General features: G+C 37.1%; 3 protein-coding genes across 3 annotated transcripts; all 3 read left to right on the forward strand.

The window, feature by feature from the left end:
* LOC18783695 (phytoene synthase 2, chloroplastic) lies at positions 3,293-7,703 on the forward strand. The gene is made up of 7 exons (XM_007215345.2): positions 3,293-3,692; positions 4,077-4,597; positions 4,771-4,821; positions 5,378-5,550; positions 6,044-6,279; positions 6,876-7,068; positions 7,341-7,703. Exons 2-7 carry the CDS (start codon positions 4,153-4,155, stop codon positions 7,548-7,550), a joined length of 1,308 nt encoding a protein of 435 aa, XP_007215407.1. The 5' UTR covers positions 3,293-3,692; positions 4,077-4,152; the 3' UTR covers positions 7,551-7,703.
* Positions 8,438-10,295, forward strand: LOC18782107 (F-box/kelch-repeat protein At3g23880). Its single transcript, XM_007215998.2, has one exon. It carries the CDS (start codon positions 8,977-8,979, stop codon positions 10,102-10,104), a length of 1,128 nt encoding a protein of 375 aa, XP_007216060.2. The 5' UTR covers positions 8,438-8,976; the 3' UTR covers positions 10,105-10,295.
* LOC18782707 (F-box/kelch-repeat protein At3g23880) lies at positions 15,561-16,835 on the forward strand. Its single transcript, XM_020560784.1, has one exon. The coding sequence runs from the start codon at positions 15,634-15,636 to the stop codon at positions 16,378-16,380; it is 747 nt and encodes a 248-aa protein (XP_020416373.1). The 5' UTR covers positions 15,561-15,633; the 3' UTR covers positions 16,381-16,835.

Consider the following 19,835-nt stretch of genomic DNA (forward strand, 5'->3'; position numbering starts at 1 on the left):
GGTTGGGTTTGCAGTCCAATTGCACACAAAGCAAACTTGCCGTAAATTGAGAAACAGCCCATTAAAAACAATTGGGTCTAGTTTCGAAAACTATATCATCTTAAGAACCTTTGAATTTCCGATTTTTTCTAACATGAGAAATATCATGTTATTTTTCCCTTTTACAAAAGCAATATAGGTGAAGAGGGTCAACAAGACCTCAAATGCATGGCAAATGTTCTTAACAACTTGAGGTATATCTCTTTACACCATTATGTCAAAAGTTCACGTTGAAATTTCATTATACTCCCAACTATTCCTCACAATTGGGAAAAAGAAAAAATACTTTTCCCATCCATATTTGTGAATCAAACATTATATTGAATATCAATGGACTTGTAGCTCAATTGGTTAAGAACAGTAACCTCTACACCATTTAAAATCCATTTATTTTGATATCACAGTCAAATTTAGACTCATAATTGATACTGAAAATAAAACGACAATTTTCTCTCTTTTTAAAGGCTTATCACCTTCTCCTGAAAAAAAAAATAATAATTTCTTGAGCACTCAAAGTAGACACCCACAAAATGTTGTCAAACACCACCCTCCAACTCTCTCTTCACCTATTTCGCCAACTCCTTAACCCCTAACTCGCCCTTTTTGTTTAACTCTCTAATCCCTGATTCACATAAAAACTACATAATACATTTATGAGGAGGAAAATGCACAAAGGAGATTATCGACGAGGAAGAAAATGTACGATTTGTTTTAATGATTTTCTTTTCACATTTGTATTTTGTGTTTGACTTTGAAAAATTTATAAATTCACAGCACGTATTGTACAGTAACTTAAAACACATATTGTGGACTTGTGCAGCTAGAAGAGTCGTGTTTGACTGAAGTTATGCGGTTCCACGTAGCTGCACAAGTCTTGCGGGTGTGCAAAGTAAAATAAATGGGTAGTCCTAAAAGATTTTGTTGTCTAGAAAATGTTGGAAAATGTGAAGTGGGTGTTGAAAAAGAATGAATGTCCAAATATATGTACTAGGGGTAAAGAAAATTCCACAAAAAAGGAAGTCAAAGTCTCTATTATGGAAAATAGAGAGACTAAACCATGGTTCAACTTAATAGTTTGCAGTTATATTTTGTGTAAATTTGAGGCAAAGCTATGTGGTTTTTTCACAAAATGATATTCTAAATTATTCTAATATGTAGGGAGGGAGGAAAATTCAATCGGAGTACAAGAGAGTGGAGATACGTTGTTCTAACCAATTAGCATGACCCACATTCCAAAACTCCTTGTATTGATTTAATTCTCTTAGAAGACTACGCGAGTGATGCTTCAACATTAGAAAGAAAAATACCACTAAATTAACTTGTTGATTAACATAATAAATTCTACTTCTCGTATGACTTGGTATTTATAAGCAACATAGGAGTTTCTCAAATGCAAGATGAAAAAGCACAAGACTAATGGGGGTTGTGATTAGATTACAATGTTTTTCTTTTTAAAATTTAATATAAAAGATGAATTTAAACTTGTAATATTTTCTAACATTTAAAAGAAAAACACTATTAAACTAAGAGCTAATTCGTATACCCTGTTTTAACTCCCGCATATTTGATATCGGATTAGAGAACTCTTGAAGCTACAAGTTGACGATGACGTGGGCAATCTCCAAGCAAATTCATGATGTGGATTTTGGATCATGAGGTATTATGACATGACACAATTTGGATGGACTTGTTTTGACATTACTATTTCTAGCCAAGCCTTCAAATCCTCTTCTCCTCTTTGTAATTAACGTGAAGAAATATGCATGGTGATCAATGACCTAATGACATGAAACGAATAAAACAAATAGAAGCCCAAAGAAAGTGCAGAAGGGCTACGTGTCAAATGGCCGACCCTCAAACCCTACATCGAAACGTGTGGAGACAAGCCTAGGCCCCCCTCCTCCTCCCTTCCAATGTGGTCTTTTCCCACGCACTTTTACACACCAAGACAAATACGCAAATGCACAAGATTAGGCAAAACGACAGTCACACCCTCCACACTCACACACCTTTTGTCTCACATTATTTAGTTGGCCAAATATAAAACAACACTCACCCAACAAACCTTTCAACCTCTCACTTCAATCACACACACCAACTAGCCTTTCGTTTAGTGATATTTTTATTTATTTAAATAAAGTAGATTTCAAATTTAACTCATATATAATAATTATATATATTTGTGATAAGTTGAATATTCAATTATTGATAGCCCTTTATAAAATAAAGTTTTTATTATGAATATATTGACCCGTTATAAAAATATTCTTGCGTATATTCTATGTAAACAGAAAAAAAATACACACACAAAAAAAAAAAAACCCTCACTTCACACACCACACTGCTACAGTACACACCACCCATCATCATCACTTTCTCTCTCCTAACCCAATTGAAATTCAATGGCTTGCTCAGGATCTGCCACGTGTACATACCCACCCCCTCTTTGCCTCTCTACCCTCTTTCCAGTTAGCCATTTGATAACGTTATCCTCCACTGATTGGGCGGCTTTTCCGCGTTGTCATCCTTATTGGATCTCCCTTTCTAAAAAGTGCTGACTTTGCTCTCGGATGTCTTTTCTTTTCGGATCCGGGTCGGGCCCAGACATTACCAACATATTTAATTGGGAAGCAAAAGCAATGGCATTGAAACGGATTGAAATATTATTTCCTATGTGGAATACCAATCAAAATACTTTTCTTTATTGATAAACTATGCAAATAGGGATATAATATGAAGATTACAACAGTATTAAACTTGTTAAACAACCAACATGTTTATTTATAAACGGAACCACTTTAAAATATTCATTCATATTCATATTTCAATTTCTCTTTCTAATGTTCAAAGCAGTTTCAAATTTGAACTCTACCGATGACGTAAATTTTCAATATTTCTATTTACTTGAATTAACATGCTAGATTTTTAATTGAAGAATCCAATTATGGGAGACAAATACTACCCAAATCTGTACATTTAATGAGGAAAGTTTCAAAATTTTGAAATTCATACTGCTTTGTTAATATTGGAAATGCATTGACAGTCAAAGAGTTTTAACTACCAAGAATTCCATTAATCCGGGTCACAAGTCAAACCCAAGATTGTACATGGGTCGAATTGAATTTTTTATTATTTAATTTTGACACAAGGTTTGAGTTGAAATTGAAATAAGAAAGGGATGAGACATTTGCAGCATTTATGTTAGGAAATAAAATTGCAACTTACTATTGAACCAAAAGGGAAGAACCGAGGAAGTGAAAGAAACAACTGAATCAGTGAATCTCAATCCCAAAGGTAAGTGACAGACAAAGGTCGTATAAAATATATTAAAATTAAAAGAAAAATAAAACCCAAAAAGAAGAAGAAAAAAAGGACATTTATAAAATGGAAAAAGAAGAAGACATTTTTGTAGGAAACTGAATAAAGAAAGAAGTCAAGAACCAGACGCATTGTAGTAAGAGAGAGAGAGAGAGAGAAGGAGAGAGTCTGGAAGAGTGGAGAGTTGAGGTGGGTCAGGTTTTGAGGGAAGGTCATAGTGGCCGTTGTTAGTTTTTTTGGTCATGATGTTGATGCTTTGGACTTGGTTTTAATTAATTGGGAGCTGCTGAAAGTGGGTCTAAGCAGCAGCAGCAACAGCAACAACAACCCAATAGGTATGTGGTGCTTCTCTGTCACCATAATTCTATGTCCTGCAATTTCTCTGGCCAGATTTTTGCTGAGCTTTTCATGATACAAAGTGGGCACTTTGCTTAGAAATAATTGTTTCAGTCATTTCAGTGAACATTTGCATGTCAAGTTGTTGAACATATTCTTTTTTGTTTTGTTTTGTTTTTTGAGTTTGAGATCCCACTTGTGAGTTTCTTCTTGGTAATGTTATTAATGCCTTTATTTTCTGTTTGGGTAACTGGAGGAGGCAGTTGGTTAAGCTTCTATACTTTTATATTTTGTGCAAATTTTGCCAATCATTTTACTTGGGCAGTTTGAACTACCTTTCTTTCAAAGGAGATGAAACTGAAATGAGTTTTGTGTGAAATAAGGTTTGAGAAGCGAAGTGTAAGACGACAAGGCATACCTGGATAGAGTTTGGTGGCTGAGGTTTCAAGTTCAAACAACATGTCTGTAGCATTACTATGGGTGGTTTCCCCCAATACAGAGGTGTTCAACTTCTTTGGGATTTTAGATTCATCAAGGTTTGCTTTGGGAAATCGAAGTTCGATTAGAGCAAAGATGGGTAGGAAACAGAAATGGAAATCTTGCTCTCTCAGTACAGATGTGAAGTATTCATCTGTAGGGAGCTCTGGCCTAGGCAGTGAAAACAAATTTCCGGTTTTATCACGCGTGGTGGCTAACCCGGTTGGAGAAATAGCTGTCTCATCTGAACAGAAGGTTTATGATGTCGTGCTAAAGCAGGCAGCCTTGGTTAAGAAGCAGTTGAACTCTAATGGAGATCTTGATGTGAAGCCTGATATTGTTCTTCCCGGGAATCTGAGCTTGTTGAGTGATGCTTATGATCGATGTGGAGAAGTATGTGCAGAGTATGCCAAGACTTTTTATCTGGGTTGGTCTTCTCTTAAATGATTTTTGCTATTCAAAGTAATTTTGGCATGAACTTTGCAGCTAAAGTAGTGATCTTTTTTATTCTTTTTGTGGTCAAGAAGTAGTGATCTAATTGCAGCATTAGTAATCTTTTTCAGTCACTCACTGAATTCTATTTTGCTTTTCACGTTTCAGGAACTCTGCTTATGACCCCTGAAAGAAGAAGGGCCATCTGGGCAATATATGGTGAGTGACTATGACTATTATTCATTTTAAACTGTGGACCTAATCCTAGGAAAAGGGCTTCTTGCTTTTGTTAGAAAAAATAATATTTTATCATATGGTAGCTCACCTATAATTTGGGATGTGTGTGCTAAATCTGTATTATCTATTTGTAACTCAGTATATTTGCTCCCTTTTCATCTAGTAACACAGAGACAGGGCAATAAGTCCCAAATAAATGATTTACCAAAATGTGATTTTCTGTGCTAAAGAAATGATCTACAATGTGCTTCCTTCCATTTTATCACTAGTATTTTGGAAGTACCTCTTTTTCTTTCTTTCTTTTTCTTAAAAAAGAAATGATGAGATCAATATATTCCTACTTGTAGGCAGAATCTTGTTTAGGAAGAATGATTTGGTTATCTTATCAACTTGTCCTAATTCTTGTTCTTTCTGTTCTTCTCTTCTAGTACATGTTTCTGTTAAACATATATTGCTATGGATGTTTGTTCTTAACTTCAACCTACGTGCAAAAACATATTTCCTCTTTTGTTCTTATGATGATCTCTTGCACATACAGTGTGGTGTAGGAGGACAGATGAGCTTGTTGATGGGCCTAACGCCTCACACATAACACCAACAGCTTTAGATAGGTGGGAGTCGAGGTTAGAAGATCTTTTCCAAGGTCGTCCATTTGATATGCTCGATGCTGCTTTGTCAGATACAGTCAACAAATTTCCCGTTGACATTCAGGTAAGAATAACTGCCAAAGTCTTGTATGAATTCAAATAAGGCTAATCTTTAAACTGTTCTATGCATCATGTTTCGACTAAAGATCTACTTTCTTATTTAGATAATACCAGTTTTGTCTTTTTACCTTTCTTCTTTGGGAACTATATCTTGAAATGTGAAAAGGAATTCAGAGCTAAGCTTGTAGGTGTGATCTACATGCTTCCAGCCAAGAAGTGTCGAGCATCAAGCTATAGATGTCTAGCTGAAATGGATTTTACCAGCTATCTCTGTTTTCAAGTTACTATTTGGTACATCACATACAAGAATGCACTATTTCTTTAATGCATGGAAATTTTTGAGTTTAATACCTACCCATTTTCATCCATCAGACAGTTCCCTTTTCAATTTGATTGATAATTCAATTCAAACTAAGATTAAGCTTGTGAATTTATTTTAAAGCTTTGTTTGCCCATGAACTTCTGAGTTCTGACCCTATCTTCTGCTCTTTTTGTAGCCATTCAAAGATATGATAGAAGGAATGAGAATGGACCTTAGGAAGTCAATATACCAAAACTTCGATGAACTATATCTCTACTGCTATTATGTTGCTGGGACTGTTGGATTAATGAGTGTTCCAGTTATGGGCATTTCACCTGAATCACAAGCAACAACAGAGAGTGTATATAATGCTGCCTTGGCGTTAGGGATTGCGAATCAGCTCACAAACATTCTCAGGGATGTTGGGGAGGAGTAAGTATACAGCATTAACGATTTATATGCTGAATTTTTCCAATCATATCAGCAATGTTATTGAAACAGCAGTGCCCAAAACTATAGAGTGAAGCTGGCTTATAATTCAATGGTAGGCTATCCAATTTTTGCTGGCCTGTAACTCACTGGTAGGCTATCCAATTATAGCTGACCCTGAGAGTCTGATTTTCAGTTCTTGCTTTTGAAAGTCACATAAGACTCCAAGATACAATTCTCTAAGCTCTAGTTGAATAAGAGCGACAGAAGAGATGAAGTTGCAAATGGAATCTTTTAACAGACTTCATTCTCTCTCTCTCTCTCTCTCTCTCTCTTGATAGCATTAAAGAGCAAATAACACTCGGAAAAAAAAAAAGAAGAGAAAGAAATTTAAAATGAAGAATGGAAAAGTCAACTAGGATTGGAGTATTTATACTTTGAATTGTGCGGGAGCTGGTTTTTCCCCTTTGTAAATACTTTGCTTTTGTTTAAGATCACATGGGTTGTCATCTACTATTGGAATTTACTCTATCATTAGTAGTAATTAGCTCACACTTTCATTCATTTTGTATCCCACTTATAAGCATTTTCTTGACCAGTGCAAGGAGAGGAAGAATTTATTTACCACAAGATGAACTTGCACAAGCAGGGCTTTCTGATTCTGACATATATGCTGGAAAGGTCACAGACAAGTGGAGGAGTTTCATGAAGAATCAAATTAAGAGGGCAAGGATGTTCTTCGACGAGGCAGAGAAGGGTGTGACAGAGTTGAGTGAAGCCAGCAGATGGCCGGTAAGCCTCACATATTTTAGTACTAAATATGGAACAAATGCTCACAAAGATATGATGTCCTATTTGGTTTTAATTGACCATTCTAATTATTGTGTGTGTCCGCTACACCACTTTAGATGCCTACATGGTGTATGGAATTCACCCAAATTATGACACGTGTACAATTATTAAGATGTTTATCTAAATTCCAGATTCCTTAGTTAAAAGGAAAAATCTTATTAGAGAGACCAACAAAATTTGACCCTTCTGATCAAAATGTTCACCTGTTGCAGGTGTGGGCTTCCCTACTTCTATATCGCCAAATATTGGATGAGATAGAAGCTAACGATTACAACAACTTCACAAGAAGGGCTTATGTAAGCAAAGCTAAGAAATTACTTGCTTTGCCTATTGCATATACTAAATCCCTCATTCGGCCCTCAAGAACCTCTTCTTATTCAACTAGAGCTCAGAAAACTGATTCCTTGACATCAAAAGTCTAGAATTGCTTATCGAGAGAAAAGAATCTGTGTAAAGCATAAATTTGTATATTATTATATGTATTATTGCAGCAAGAATTTATAAAATTAAAGGGTTATATGATTCCACTTCAAAGCTGTGACATTGTTTTGTGATTCAACTTAATTTCAACTTTCACTACACCTGTTGTCAGCCCCTTCTATTGAATGCAGAGAAGCATAGTGGGTCCATGTTGCCATATGGTCCATATCAAAATTCAACCATTCAAGGATGTTGGTAGCAGAAAATCTTGTGGGAAACGGGGATAACACTGTTTGGTTATCTCTAGCCAATTACATAATGTGCAGTGAAAAATTTATCACGTGTGGCATGCTGTGATTGGCTGTGTGCTATCTCTATTTTACACAAGTGTTTTTCTATGGGAAGGGGTGTATACGAGCCAAGCCGAATATTAAAGCACTCAAGTCAAGCCTAGCTTGTTTAAATTTTATCGAGTGAGGCCAAGCCGAATATCAAAGTACTCTATCTTAGCTTGTTTAAAATTTATAAAATTTTAGCTTGGCTAGACTTGTTTCTTTTGCGAATCACGGTCGTCTTGGCTTGTTTCTATTATGAACCGAGTTTAAATGAACTAAATTCAAGCCAAACTCAAAGATAGTGCTGATTTACAGCCCTAGATGTGGGCAAGAAGGGAAAAAGCTTTAAAAAAATAACCAAAAGACAAGGATGAGAAAACAAAATACCAACGACATAAGAGGCGAAATTGGAAACTTTGCTTGGCAACTTCACTCGTAGCCTTATCCATTGTTTTTCCCGTTAGAATAGAAGACGTCAGTCTTTGCTGCAAAACGGCCCCGTTTTAAGGCAAGTGCATGAAATGAAACCCAAGTACTCATAAGCCAGCCTCCACTCCAAGAAAGAAAAACAAAAAGCTCAAATTAATATCTAAACGCTTAAGAATCATACCAGCAAAAACCAAAGAAACGGGACCTGAAAATTCAACAGGCAAACTAAGGTCGGTTGTGAACGAAGCCAAGCCGCCATGAGAGAGGAGAGGGAATAGATTTATGGTTCTTTTCTTTGTGGCATGGACGATTGAGGGTGTCTTGAATTCCCGCATTTGTTTGATTGAGTAACAAGATGAGGTATGCTTTACTTCTTGGTTTTATGATTGATTATATTCCTTAGTTGAAGTGGTGCAAGAATTGTATTGGGTTTCATGAGCTTTTGTTGAGGTGGGTTTCTGGTTATGGCGTCTGGATTTGCCATTTACTTCTTGGATATCTGAATATATTCCTTAGTTAAAGTGTGCAAGAGTTGGATTGTGTTTCACGAGCTTCTGTTGAGGTGGGTTTCTGGTTATGGCATCTGGATTTGCCATTTTGGAATGCTCTGTATTTTCTTGTTAAAATCAGTTGAGTTCTGTAGAGATTTCTGTTTGGCATCAACATGTTTAACCTCGAGTATCAAAGAAAGAGAAGAAGAGACGCACAAGTGAGCAAGATAGATGACTTTCCCCAAGAGATCTTGTTTGAAATCTTTACAAGATTGAGTATGAAATCACTTTTGCGGTGCAGATGTGTTTGCAAATCTTGGAAGGGTTTAATTAGCAACCCTGATTTCATGAACGCCCATCTCAAAAGAAATGTCTTGAAAAATGCATGTGATCATCTAGTTATCCACACTGGGTATGATGTAAGTGGCTTCTCAGTCTATGATGCTGAAGAATTTACAAAGCGTTTTGATCTAGAGCTTCCTAGGCCCAAACATGTCTCATATGCAGTTTATGGTTCTTGCAATGGGGTGCTTTGCATCTCCGCTACTTGGCGTGTGAATTTGGCAAGTCCTATATATCTGTTGAATCCATCAATCAGAGTATTCAAAAAACTTCCCGATTGCCACATCCTGCAAACTGCCCATTTTGTTACTCTTGGGTTTGGGTTTCATCAGAGGGGGGACGACTATAAGGTTGTGAGGGTTGTGAGGTTTCCACGCAAGAAAGATTTCTTTGCAGTTGAGGTTTACAGCCTTAGATTGGATACCTGGAGAAGAATTACTGCAACTCCGCCTGTTTCACAACAAGCCCGTTTTCCTCAACCCAAATGTTTATTCTTCAATGGATTTTTGTATTGGATTACAGTGGAGCCTTCTCAACATTGCACTTCCATTGTTTCCTTTGATCTGGACAGTGAGGTTTTTCAAAAGATTATGCTTCCAGATATATTGTTCGGAGTGGCGTCCGTACCTACTGTTCAAGTGTTTGAAGAATCGCTTTCTTTGTTCCATCAAAGAAAAGATGACAATGTTTGGTACTGTGACATATGGGTTGTGGAAGCAGATATTTGGACAATGAACCGCACGATTCTTCTTCCAAGATGTGAATCTGTAGCATGGCCATTGGGGATTAGAACAGATAACAAATTTCATTTGGTTAGGCATGTTCGAAATATGCAACGTGACCCAATTTTGGTTTTATGTGATCCTGTGTTGTGGAGAGCTAAGGATACCGGAATCAGCTTGAGTTATCACTCTCAGTTTGTCGATGCTTATAGGGAGAGTCTAATTTTACTAAACTGAATTTCTAGTTCTGAGCTCCAGTTATACATGTGTGTAGTGAATTCTGTTTTTGGTGTCCCATAATGACGAGTCATATGTTAGATGTAAATTGGTGACTGATTTGGAGCTTGTGGACTGATATTCATGTATTTGATAGATCTGTTTTAAACATTTGACAGTTAGCTTTTAATGAAGAACTTGAAGAACCAAAATCCTTGCACTCTTCTCTTCTGGTGATGCAACCATGGCCATGATGGTCATGGCAGGGCAGCCATAATGTCTTTAATAGATATGTTTTGGGTGGTTTGGCATGTCTTTGATAGGAGTAAGATAGCGGAAAGCTTTTGGTGTTCTTAGCAATGTTATTGAAACAACAGTAAGAGTGCATGCCCATAACCATATAGAGTAAGTTGTGTTTTTCTGTGTTTCATGAGCTTTTGTTGAGGTGGATTTCTACTTATGGTGTCTGGAATTTCCATTTACTTCTTGGATATATGATTATATTCCTAAGTGGAAGTGTGTCAGAATTGCATTGTGTTTCATGAGCTTTTGATGAGGTGGGTTTCTGGTTATGGCGTCTGGAGTTGCCATTTTGGAATGCTTTGTATTTTCTTGTTAAAATCAGTTGAGTTATGTAGGCATTTCTGTTTGGCATTAACATGTGCACCCTCAAGTATCAAATAAAGCGAAGAAGAGACGCACAAGTGGTCATGAATCATGACCTTGGGCTTATTTAATGCTTAAATACGTTTATTTGAGGGATCTCTCAAATGAAATTTTCTGTATATAAAGTGCAACAAGAGATGTATTCTTAAAAGCCTCAAAACCCATGTACAAATTGGACCAAAAAGTCAACACATCTTTCTTAGAAAATCACTTCTTCTTTTTTTTCCTTAAAAATAGGCGATAATATATTAAACTCACACACACTAAACGGACACTATTATGCTAGGACTCAAACCCAAAACCTTTTATGGAGGCGACTTATGTTATAATTCTAGAATGGGAAAAAAAAAACAAAAACAAAAGGCCAATTGTCAGTGACACACATGCCAAGGGGCAAGATAATGCCAAACAAAAATTCCAGAATGGAACTGTTGAATCCATATTCAATCAAAGGCAAGTATAAGTTATAGGGGTTATCTATTATAGACGTCCCTGAATTTAGCTCCCAGTTGTAATTGGGTCCGTCAACTTTTTTTTGAAACAATTAGGTCATTCAACTCTCTCATCCATTCCAATTGAGTCCTTCTATCAATTTGGTTGTTCGTTTGAGGGCTAAAACAGTCCATTTCAATTAAAATATTTTAAATTTTAAAAATTGAAAAGAAAAACTGAAAAAACGGAGAAAAAATAATTAAATAAATAAATAATCCAAATCCAAATCTCTCTCTCTCTCTCACAGCTCTCCCTCTCTGTCTCTCCCTCTCTCCTGCAACACGTAACATAGAGAGATGAGCCCATTGATTCCATTGATTGCCTCTGCGCATCTACCAGTCTTCATGGCCATGCGACTCTCTGATTGATCACCAAACCCCTCACATTCGCCACACTCTCTCTCCTAGGGTTCCAAATTCCCCAAATTTCTCATAGTTTCTAACTGAAAAGGGGGCCAATTGGTATTTGTGCGACCAAAGTCCTAGGTTTTTCATTGACCTATGATGAACGTGAGGATCAGGGATAGGTGGTGCAGGAGCTGATTATGAGAATTTGGGGGGAAGATGACAAAGGGCACTATGTGAAGTTGAGGGGTGATCATGGCGATTACGGATCGGCGGAGGGGTTTGAGGGGCTGGTGGAGCCCTCTTTCTCGAAAAAGTTAGCGTCTTTGTGGTATTGGATTCGGTTGGTATTGTTGGTCATGTGCTTGGTTTTGTTGGCTGGCTATGTAAGGTTTATATTGGAGTGCATGAATTTTTTGTTCTATATACAATTAACCTACCTCTGGTGATTCTACTACTGGAATGGTTTTTGATTAATTGTTTGCATTGCTTTTGTAAAATTTTAATCATGTGGTCTTCATTGGTGGAAAGCTTGTGGGTGCTATGGACAGTAATGGCCTCTCACATCAATGGCACTCTAATTCCTCATCTCAAAGAGGCTGGGGCTCTTTGGCTTTGAAAATGGATTCTCTTCTTTCTTCAAATACTAGTTTTTTGTTCATTTTTAAAAAAGAGAGAAGAAGAGGAAGAAAATTACTAGGACCTAATTACATAGCAAAAAAGTACCTAATTGATAACCAGCAGCAAGGCAGAGGAAGAGGAGTTGCTTCCTCTTCTGGGTTTTGTTTTCTTAGTTTCATATGGGTGTGTTGGATTGTCTTCATGCTTGAGATCCCGAAAGGACGCTTTTACCCTCTCATTTTGACAGATAAATTGACAGAGTTGGATAGTATGACCCAATTGGAACTATTTATCGAGTTAACGGACCTAATTGTCTCAAAAAAAGGTTCACAAACCCAATTACAACTGGGAGCCAAGTTCAAGGACGTCTACAGTGGATAACCCAAGTTATAAATAACCACCTAATTGTAAAATGGAACTTGAAACATACAACGCACAAAAATTTGCTTAAGCATAGAATTTCAGTTGAGTAAAATTAAACTCTCAATAAGCATCGACATACCCACAAGGCTTCATCATTCTGATTTCGGTATTGCTGGGTTGCTGTGACTGGGGATCATATAAAACCAAATTTGATTATTCCGGAAAAGTACCTGGCACAACCATAAGAAATCTGCCATTTGCTGTGAACCCCAGTGAACATGATACATATACCCTTGTGGGGAGAAGAATCGTGTGGGTCTTTTTCCAAGTATACATTTCAAGAATCCATAACTCATAAAACCAGCCCAGTTGTTTATCATGTCTTCGGTGGAAGAATGAAAGTGAGTTCTCAAACACTCGAATCGGAGTTTGTTCGAAAACTGCGGGTACTGCACGAGGTAACATGATCCTTTTAAACTCCTCACTTCCAAAATCAAAAGAAAGAATGAAATTGGGATGTTGAGAAGGGTCCATTGTACTCCAATACACAACTCCAAATTAAAAAAATTTAAAAAAAGAAAAGATAAAAGTGACTGATGTAGAATTGGTTGTACATGTGGCTCACTAAAAAGTGGTCCCGCGTGAGGTGAAGTGTTGAAGAATACACGAGTCCCACATCGAAAACTTAACAAAATATAAAGTCTCATATAATAAATGGTTCCACTCCTAATAACATCGAGGCTTTTTGTACAAAACCTCACACTTGCTAAACAGGTGGTTAAGTTGGGAACAATATCGATGTTGCTAGTGGTGGGCCAAGGATCCATCCATCTGAAATCTTAACAACACTAACATCACATCAGGAGGAACTATGCTAATTTTTCTCCAAGCATTCTGTCTAAGGCTGTAAACCTCAACGTCTAACATAGTTTCTTTGGGTCTAAACCCCATCACCCTCACAACCTTATAGTCATTTTCGCCACGGTGAAACCCGAACCCGAGAGCAATGACAAAAGTTTTGTAAGCTTGGTCTTGTTTGATTGAGGGATTTCATAGATATATAGAACGACAACTAGAGAGGCAAAGCAATCCATTGCAAGAATCAGTAACGACATAAACACTTTCGTGCACAGGAACCCTTAAATCCAGACACTTGGAAAATGTTTCAGCACAACAGAGTGAAAAGCAATTTCTTGTGCGGGTGTGGATAAGTAGATAATCACAGGTTTTTTCATGACACTTAATTTGAGATGCGCGTTTATGAAATCAGGGTTGTTAATCAAAGTGTTCTAAGATTGGCAAACACATCTGCACCGCAAAAGAGATTTCACAAGTAATCTTGCAAGGATTTCAAAAAAGATGTCTTCGAGCATCCTAACTAGTCTTCTTCATTCTATCAAACTTGAGGATTGTTGAAATGTTGAAAACAAAAATGCCTGCAGAACACAACTGGTTTTAACAAGAAAATAAGAGCATTTTAAAACGACAATTCATTTAGACACCATGAACAGAAACCAACTGCAACAAAAGATTATGAAACACATCACCCACCCAATTCATGGTTGGAACTTCAACTAAGCAACATAAAGATCAGATAACCACCAAGTAAGCCTATATACCCTATGCAAAAATCGAAAGTCGAAACGTGAGAACCTCTAATACCATGCATGTAGAAATTTGAAACTTGATGATTTATATCCTTTATTCAGTGGGTCCCTCAATATATAAAGCACAAATGGAAGCTTTGGTTTAAACCCAATAGGAAGTTTATTATTGTGGTAGATAATAAGTCAATTTCTCGTCATCTAGATAAAGGTCAATAACTAAAATATAGCATGTAATTTTATAATAATGTAATTATAAAACCTAAAAATTACATTGCCACTCCTTCTAAGTCAATCACGCAATGCCATATGTCCACCTCTGGCAACCCTTTCTGACCAGCCACAGCAAACGGCCGCCCATCATGTCAAACCAAAATATAAACATTGTTTTTTCTTTTCTTTTTACAAGAAAAAACTTTGTAACCGGCTACAAAACATAATTAAGAACAGAGTTTTTACCATCCGCTAACCAGTAAAAATCCAAGAAAAATCTCTATGAATGACACTTTGTTCCCAACCCTCATGTAGACACAAAAGGCCTAGAAGCTACCCCTTGACAATCTTGAACTTCTCTTCCCAACAAACCCAGCAAAACCAATGACCTCGTTGTTTCTTTATATGAACGGTAGGTTTTTCAAAAGTTATCCGGGTTGGTTTGGTTCGGTTCGATTCTCTTAGACATTTTAATTTTAAAAAACCTAAATTGAATTGGACCGAATGAATAGTACCGGTTTCAGTTCCCATTTTAGATGAGAACTCGGGCTTAACCGGACCGTGCCCACAGTTTCATTAATGAAGCCATTTATGAATGCCAAAACTACGGGCGTTTTACACGACCTGGAAGATGAGTGTATAAAACCACAAAATAAAACCCTAAACTCAACAGGCAAATTACCTGAAGTTGATGGCGTTCAGACGAATTCCACCATGGGATGCGAGAGGACAGAGAGCCTATCATTCATTCTCAATTTGATGACTGAGCTAGGGTTCGCGTATTTGTCACAGAATCCATGATCCGTCGCATTATTCCTCACCCACTTGGAACCCCGTTGGATTGTCCTTCCTTACTTAAGTTTTGTCGGTAAGGAATTCTTTTCCTTCTCGTCATAGTGCCTTATCTGTATTGTTGAGGGCCTAAACCATTGAATAAGTCATCAAGTTTCAAACTTCTTCTCACGTTTGTTTGAATGGGTAAATGATTTCTAATTTGGCTTTACTTATTGGCATAAAACCAGTTGATTTCTATAGGCAGTTTTGTTTTCAACATGTCAACAACCCTCATGTATGAAAGGAGACGAAGACGAATAAGAGACGGACAAGTGTTGCCCGAAGAAATCTTTTTTAAAATCCTTGAAAGATTACCCGTGAAATCTCTTTTGCAGTGCGGATGTGTTTGCCAATCTCGGAAAACTTTGATTAGAAGCCCTGATTTCATAAGCGCCCATCTCGAAACAAGTGTCATGAAAAAAGCATGTGATTATCTACTTATCGAGACCAGCAAAAGAGATTGCTTTTCAATCTGTTGTGCTGAAACATTTTCCAAGTGTTTGGATGTAAAGGTTCCTTTGTCCCATTTTTATGCCGTTATTGGTTCTTGCAATGGATTGCTTTGCATGTCGGATTTTATTTCTATATATCTATGGAATCCCTCCATCAGAAAAATCAAGAGACTTCCCATAGGCGTCATTCAAGACACAACCTATGTCGTTGCTATCGGCTTCGGATTTCATCGTAGCAAAAATGACTATAAGGTTGTGAGGGTGATGAGGTTTGAACGCAAAGAGTTTGAGGTTGAGGTTTACAGCCTTAGATTGAATTCTTGGAGAAAAATTAGTGTAGTTCCTCCTGATGTTAGTGTTTCCGAAGACAAATGTGTATTCTTGAATGGAGTTGTGTATTGGAGTACAAGAGAGCCTTTTCAAGGTTCCACCTTCATTCTTTCTTTCGATTTTGGCAGTGAGGAGTTTAGAAGGATCATGCTACCTCATGAAGTAAGGATCATGCTACATCATGTACGCACAAGTTTCCGACACATTCATATTCGAGTGTTTAAGAAATCATTTCCTTCTTCCATCGACGAAGACAAGATGGGCAATCGGGTTGGTTTTATGACGTATGGGTTCTTGAAATGGATACTCAGGAAAAGTCAGATTTCTTATGGTTATGACAGGTACTTTTTCGAAAGGTCCATATTTGGTTTTATATGATCCTGAGGCGCACCAAACCACCAACACTGGAATCAAAATGATGAAGCCTTGCTGGTATGTCGATGCTTATATTGAGAGTTTAATTTTACTCGACTGAATTCTATGTTGTACCAATCTGCCTTTGATTGAATATGGATTTAACAGTTCCATTCTACAATCTATTTGTCGTTATCTAGCCCCTTGGTGCGTGCGTGTGTCAATTGGCTTTCTTCTGTTTTGGTTTTTTGTTTTCTTCATTTGAAGGTGTATAGGTCTCTGGACAGCTTCTTCTTATCTTAGATTCCTTGGTACATGCCATGAATTGAAATTGGGCAACCAACCTAGTGGAGTTTCTGTTTAAGATGTTACGAATCCATCATACCCGACTTGTTAGCATATATATTTTAGGTTATATTTGTTTCAACGCTCAAAAAGTATGGAAATTTTTGGATGATGCACAATATATCATCAATGTTTTTAGTGACTCAAGAACTTTCTGTTTTTATTTTTATTTTTATACGAAACTTTCTGTTTCTAAGCAATGAAATATCTCTTATAAATTTATAACGGGTGTTGAGGAACACCGTGAATAGGATTTTATGATTTTTTAAATCACAATGAAACAGATTTTTGCGACTAATTACCGGAGTTTTTTTAATTAATGAGTATCATTTTCTCCCTAGATAAAGTGAAATGAAACAGTGAAAAGAGAAGATGATGAAAGATGACTCCTTAATCTTGATTCTTGCCTTGAGACTAGTGAAGAAACTCGGGTATATTTGGTGTTTTAGTTCTACGGCGGTTCCTTTTTAGACAAAAATTTGACATGTTTGGAAATAGTCTTTTTTTGTATCTGTTGAATTACAAAGAGCAGGAGTTTTATTAAGCTTCCATCGAAACAAAAGGGGAGGACTTAAGGCCTTACCCCTATTACACAGATCAAAACACAAAGCATCATGAAATATGTCTGGTGATTCCTCAAACCATTAATTCAAACCGAGTACCACAAGATAACGGAACACAACCAGGCGGTGAGCAGAGCAGCTTCGTGCACTTGGTGACGGGTAGATGCAAAACCAAAACCACTATATGGGTTTTAATACCTGCCTTGACGTCCTCGATAATGCATGCAATATAAAAGGTATGCTTCTCCATATCATCAACAGCAGATATAATCTACAAGCAATCTGCCTCAAAAATAACATTGTGAAATCACAACTTTTGTACAAAAAGGACTGCTCTCTAGCTTTACACCTCGCCAACCGCCCGTGTGGGTCCACCTTGTTCCTCCAGTATCGATTGCAGACATGTTTGTGTATCCAGATCGCCTAAACCACCACCCTCTTTTTCTTATTATCTTTAGTGGGTAAAATATTTAGGGCAAGCTTCCTAGAGGTCACCTTCACCTTATTTGGAACTGAAGCATTCGAAATCCACTTCCAAAGCTGCTGAGTCAATCTTACTTTAAAATAATAATAATAATAATACAAGCGATAGCCTAAACAACAAGGGCATGGTGGTTTCTCACACACACATATACACTACTAAGATACTATGAGGTTTCAAACATGAGACCACTGGTCTGCAAGTTAAGGCCCTTTTCCACTCGGCTAGAGCCCGTTGGCGAGTTAATCCTACTTTTAATTGTACTTTTTGTTTAAGCAAAAAGAAAAACAAGAAGAGTTCCTCTGAGGAAGGAACTCTTTAATTTTCTGTGAATATATAAAGTGAAATAAAACAAATCATTGCGGAAGGATTCTTTTCTTTGCCTAGAAACTTGGGGAAAGTAATGCAACAAGAGTTCCCCTGAAAATTATAATTTACCAAATGTTTGTACCATATTTGGAAAATGGGACAAAAATGGTTTTATTCTCGAAAAAGACTTATTAAGTCCAGACCCAATATCTTACCTTTAGAAACGACAAAAAGAACCTTTTGATTTTGGGCCATCAGTGGATAAGAACTTTGTAGAAGCCCACAGTGCTAAGATTGGTCCACACTAAAAGTTAAGAAAATTAGTAACCGTTGCACATTGACCCACTTAAGGGTTTGAAGAAGGATTGTCACCATTAATGGCAACTTGACCACCTTCTCTCCCAACAAGAAAAGCAAGCTAGATAATAGACACCAAACCAGAAGAAACCGATTATCAACTAGATTTCCAGCTACAAAAGATACATGTCATAAAAGCATCTCTTGCCAGCAGTTTTGTTCGAGATATTATGTCCTCTCACATATAGATCGGCTCAGGAAGATAGATCGACAACTAACTTGGGATAGCAACCAAATATCCTTTTCCAACCTTCATCATTAGGAATTCTTGCCTAAAATACAGAGGCTCCGCAACAGCAAAAGGGCACTATCTCTCCAAAACCAGACACAACGTCTTGAAAACACTTGAAAAAACCTCAAGATCTTTTCAAATAGCTTACTTAATATTCAGATAACTAGTTGACTACTCTTGCGTTTATCTTTTGTCGCTCTGCCATCTTTATGGTATGATTTCTTTTAAACAATCAGTTTGAATTGTTGTAAACATACTTGTTACTCAAACTGGACAGAGAAATCTTCAGTTTTTTCTATATTGTAACTAGTGTTTGAAACTAGCTAAATGGAGAAATCTTTGGCTCTTATCTTTATTTGCTATCAAGCCAGAATTGGATAGAGGGGTCTCTAACATCTGAAATCTCTCCACTTTCTGAAAATTGTCTTAGCTATCTCTTTCAATATATGCTATTTAGTTGCTTTATATACTCTTGTAGAATAATTTATTTTCCCTCCTTTGTATTATTCAAGCCTATTATTTGGACCTAAGATAAAGGTCTAGGCTCGAATAGGGCTTTATCAGTCTGAAAGTAAGGGCTCATTCGGGCTCGAACTATATGGCTGGGCCCGAATCGGCTGAACTCTTGACCCAATTAAGGGTTATCTCGGGTCTAAGTTAAGTTTTTGAAGCCAAATAGGGTAACATTAACCACAACGCTAGTTTACTCCTTGTTTGATCAGGTATTGTTCCTATCTATTAAACTAACAACGGACGAATGAAAGAATACTGAAGTCCTCTTGACTGAGGCACAGAAAAGAACTTATCCAAGCCAGTACCCACATTAGAGCACAATGGCTTGAGCAAAAGTTCAGAGCAAGTGCGAAGTCCAACAAACTGATATCCTACACTACATATACTAGACCTATTGCATTGGTCTCATATGCAATGGTGGCACGCCTATGCAATCTGTGATCAAGGCAGAAGAAACAAGTCTTCAGGGCACAGTCTGAGCTTGCCCATTCTTGTCAACCTGATCCAACTTTCAATTTTGTTCAAAAATTGAAAGAATCCCTTCGTAGGCCAGAAATCCAATTGAGGCATTGGTGTTGACTCGACATCCCTTACACCCTCCAAAGCAGTTCGACTCGGAACAACAAAAGTATCGGATAAAGGGACCAACACCAAAATATAAGGAAAATGTAATATAAAA

Source organism: Prunus persica, chromosome G3 (assembly GCF_000346465.2).
Source record: "Prunus persica cultivar Lovell chromosome G3, Prunus_persica_NCBIv2, whole genome shotgun sequence".
Lineage (NCBI taxonomy): Eukaryota > Viridiplantae > Streptophyta > Magnoliopsida > Rosales > Rosaceae > Prunus > Prunus persica.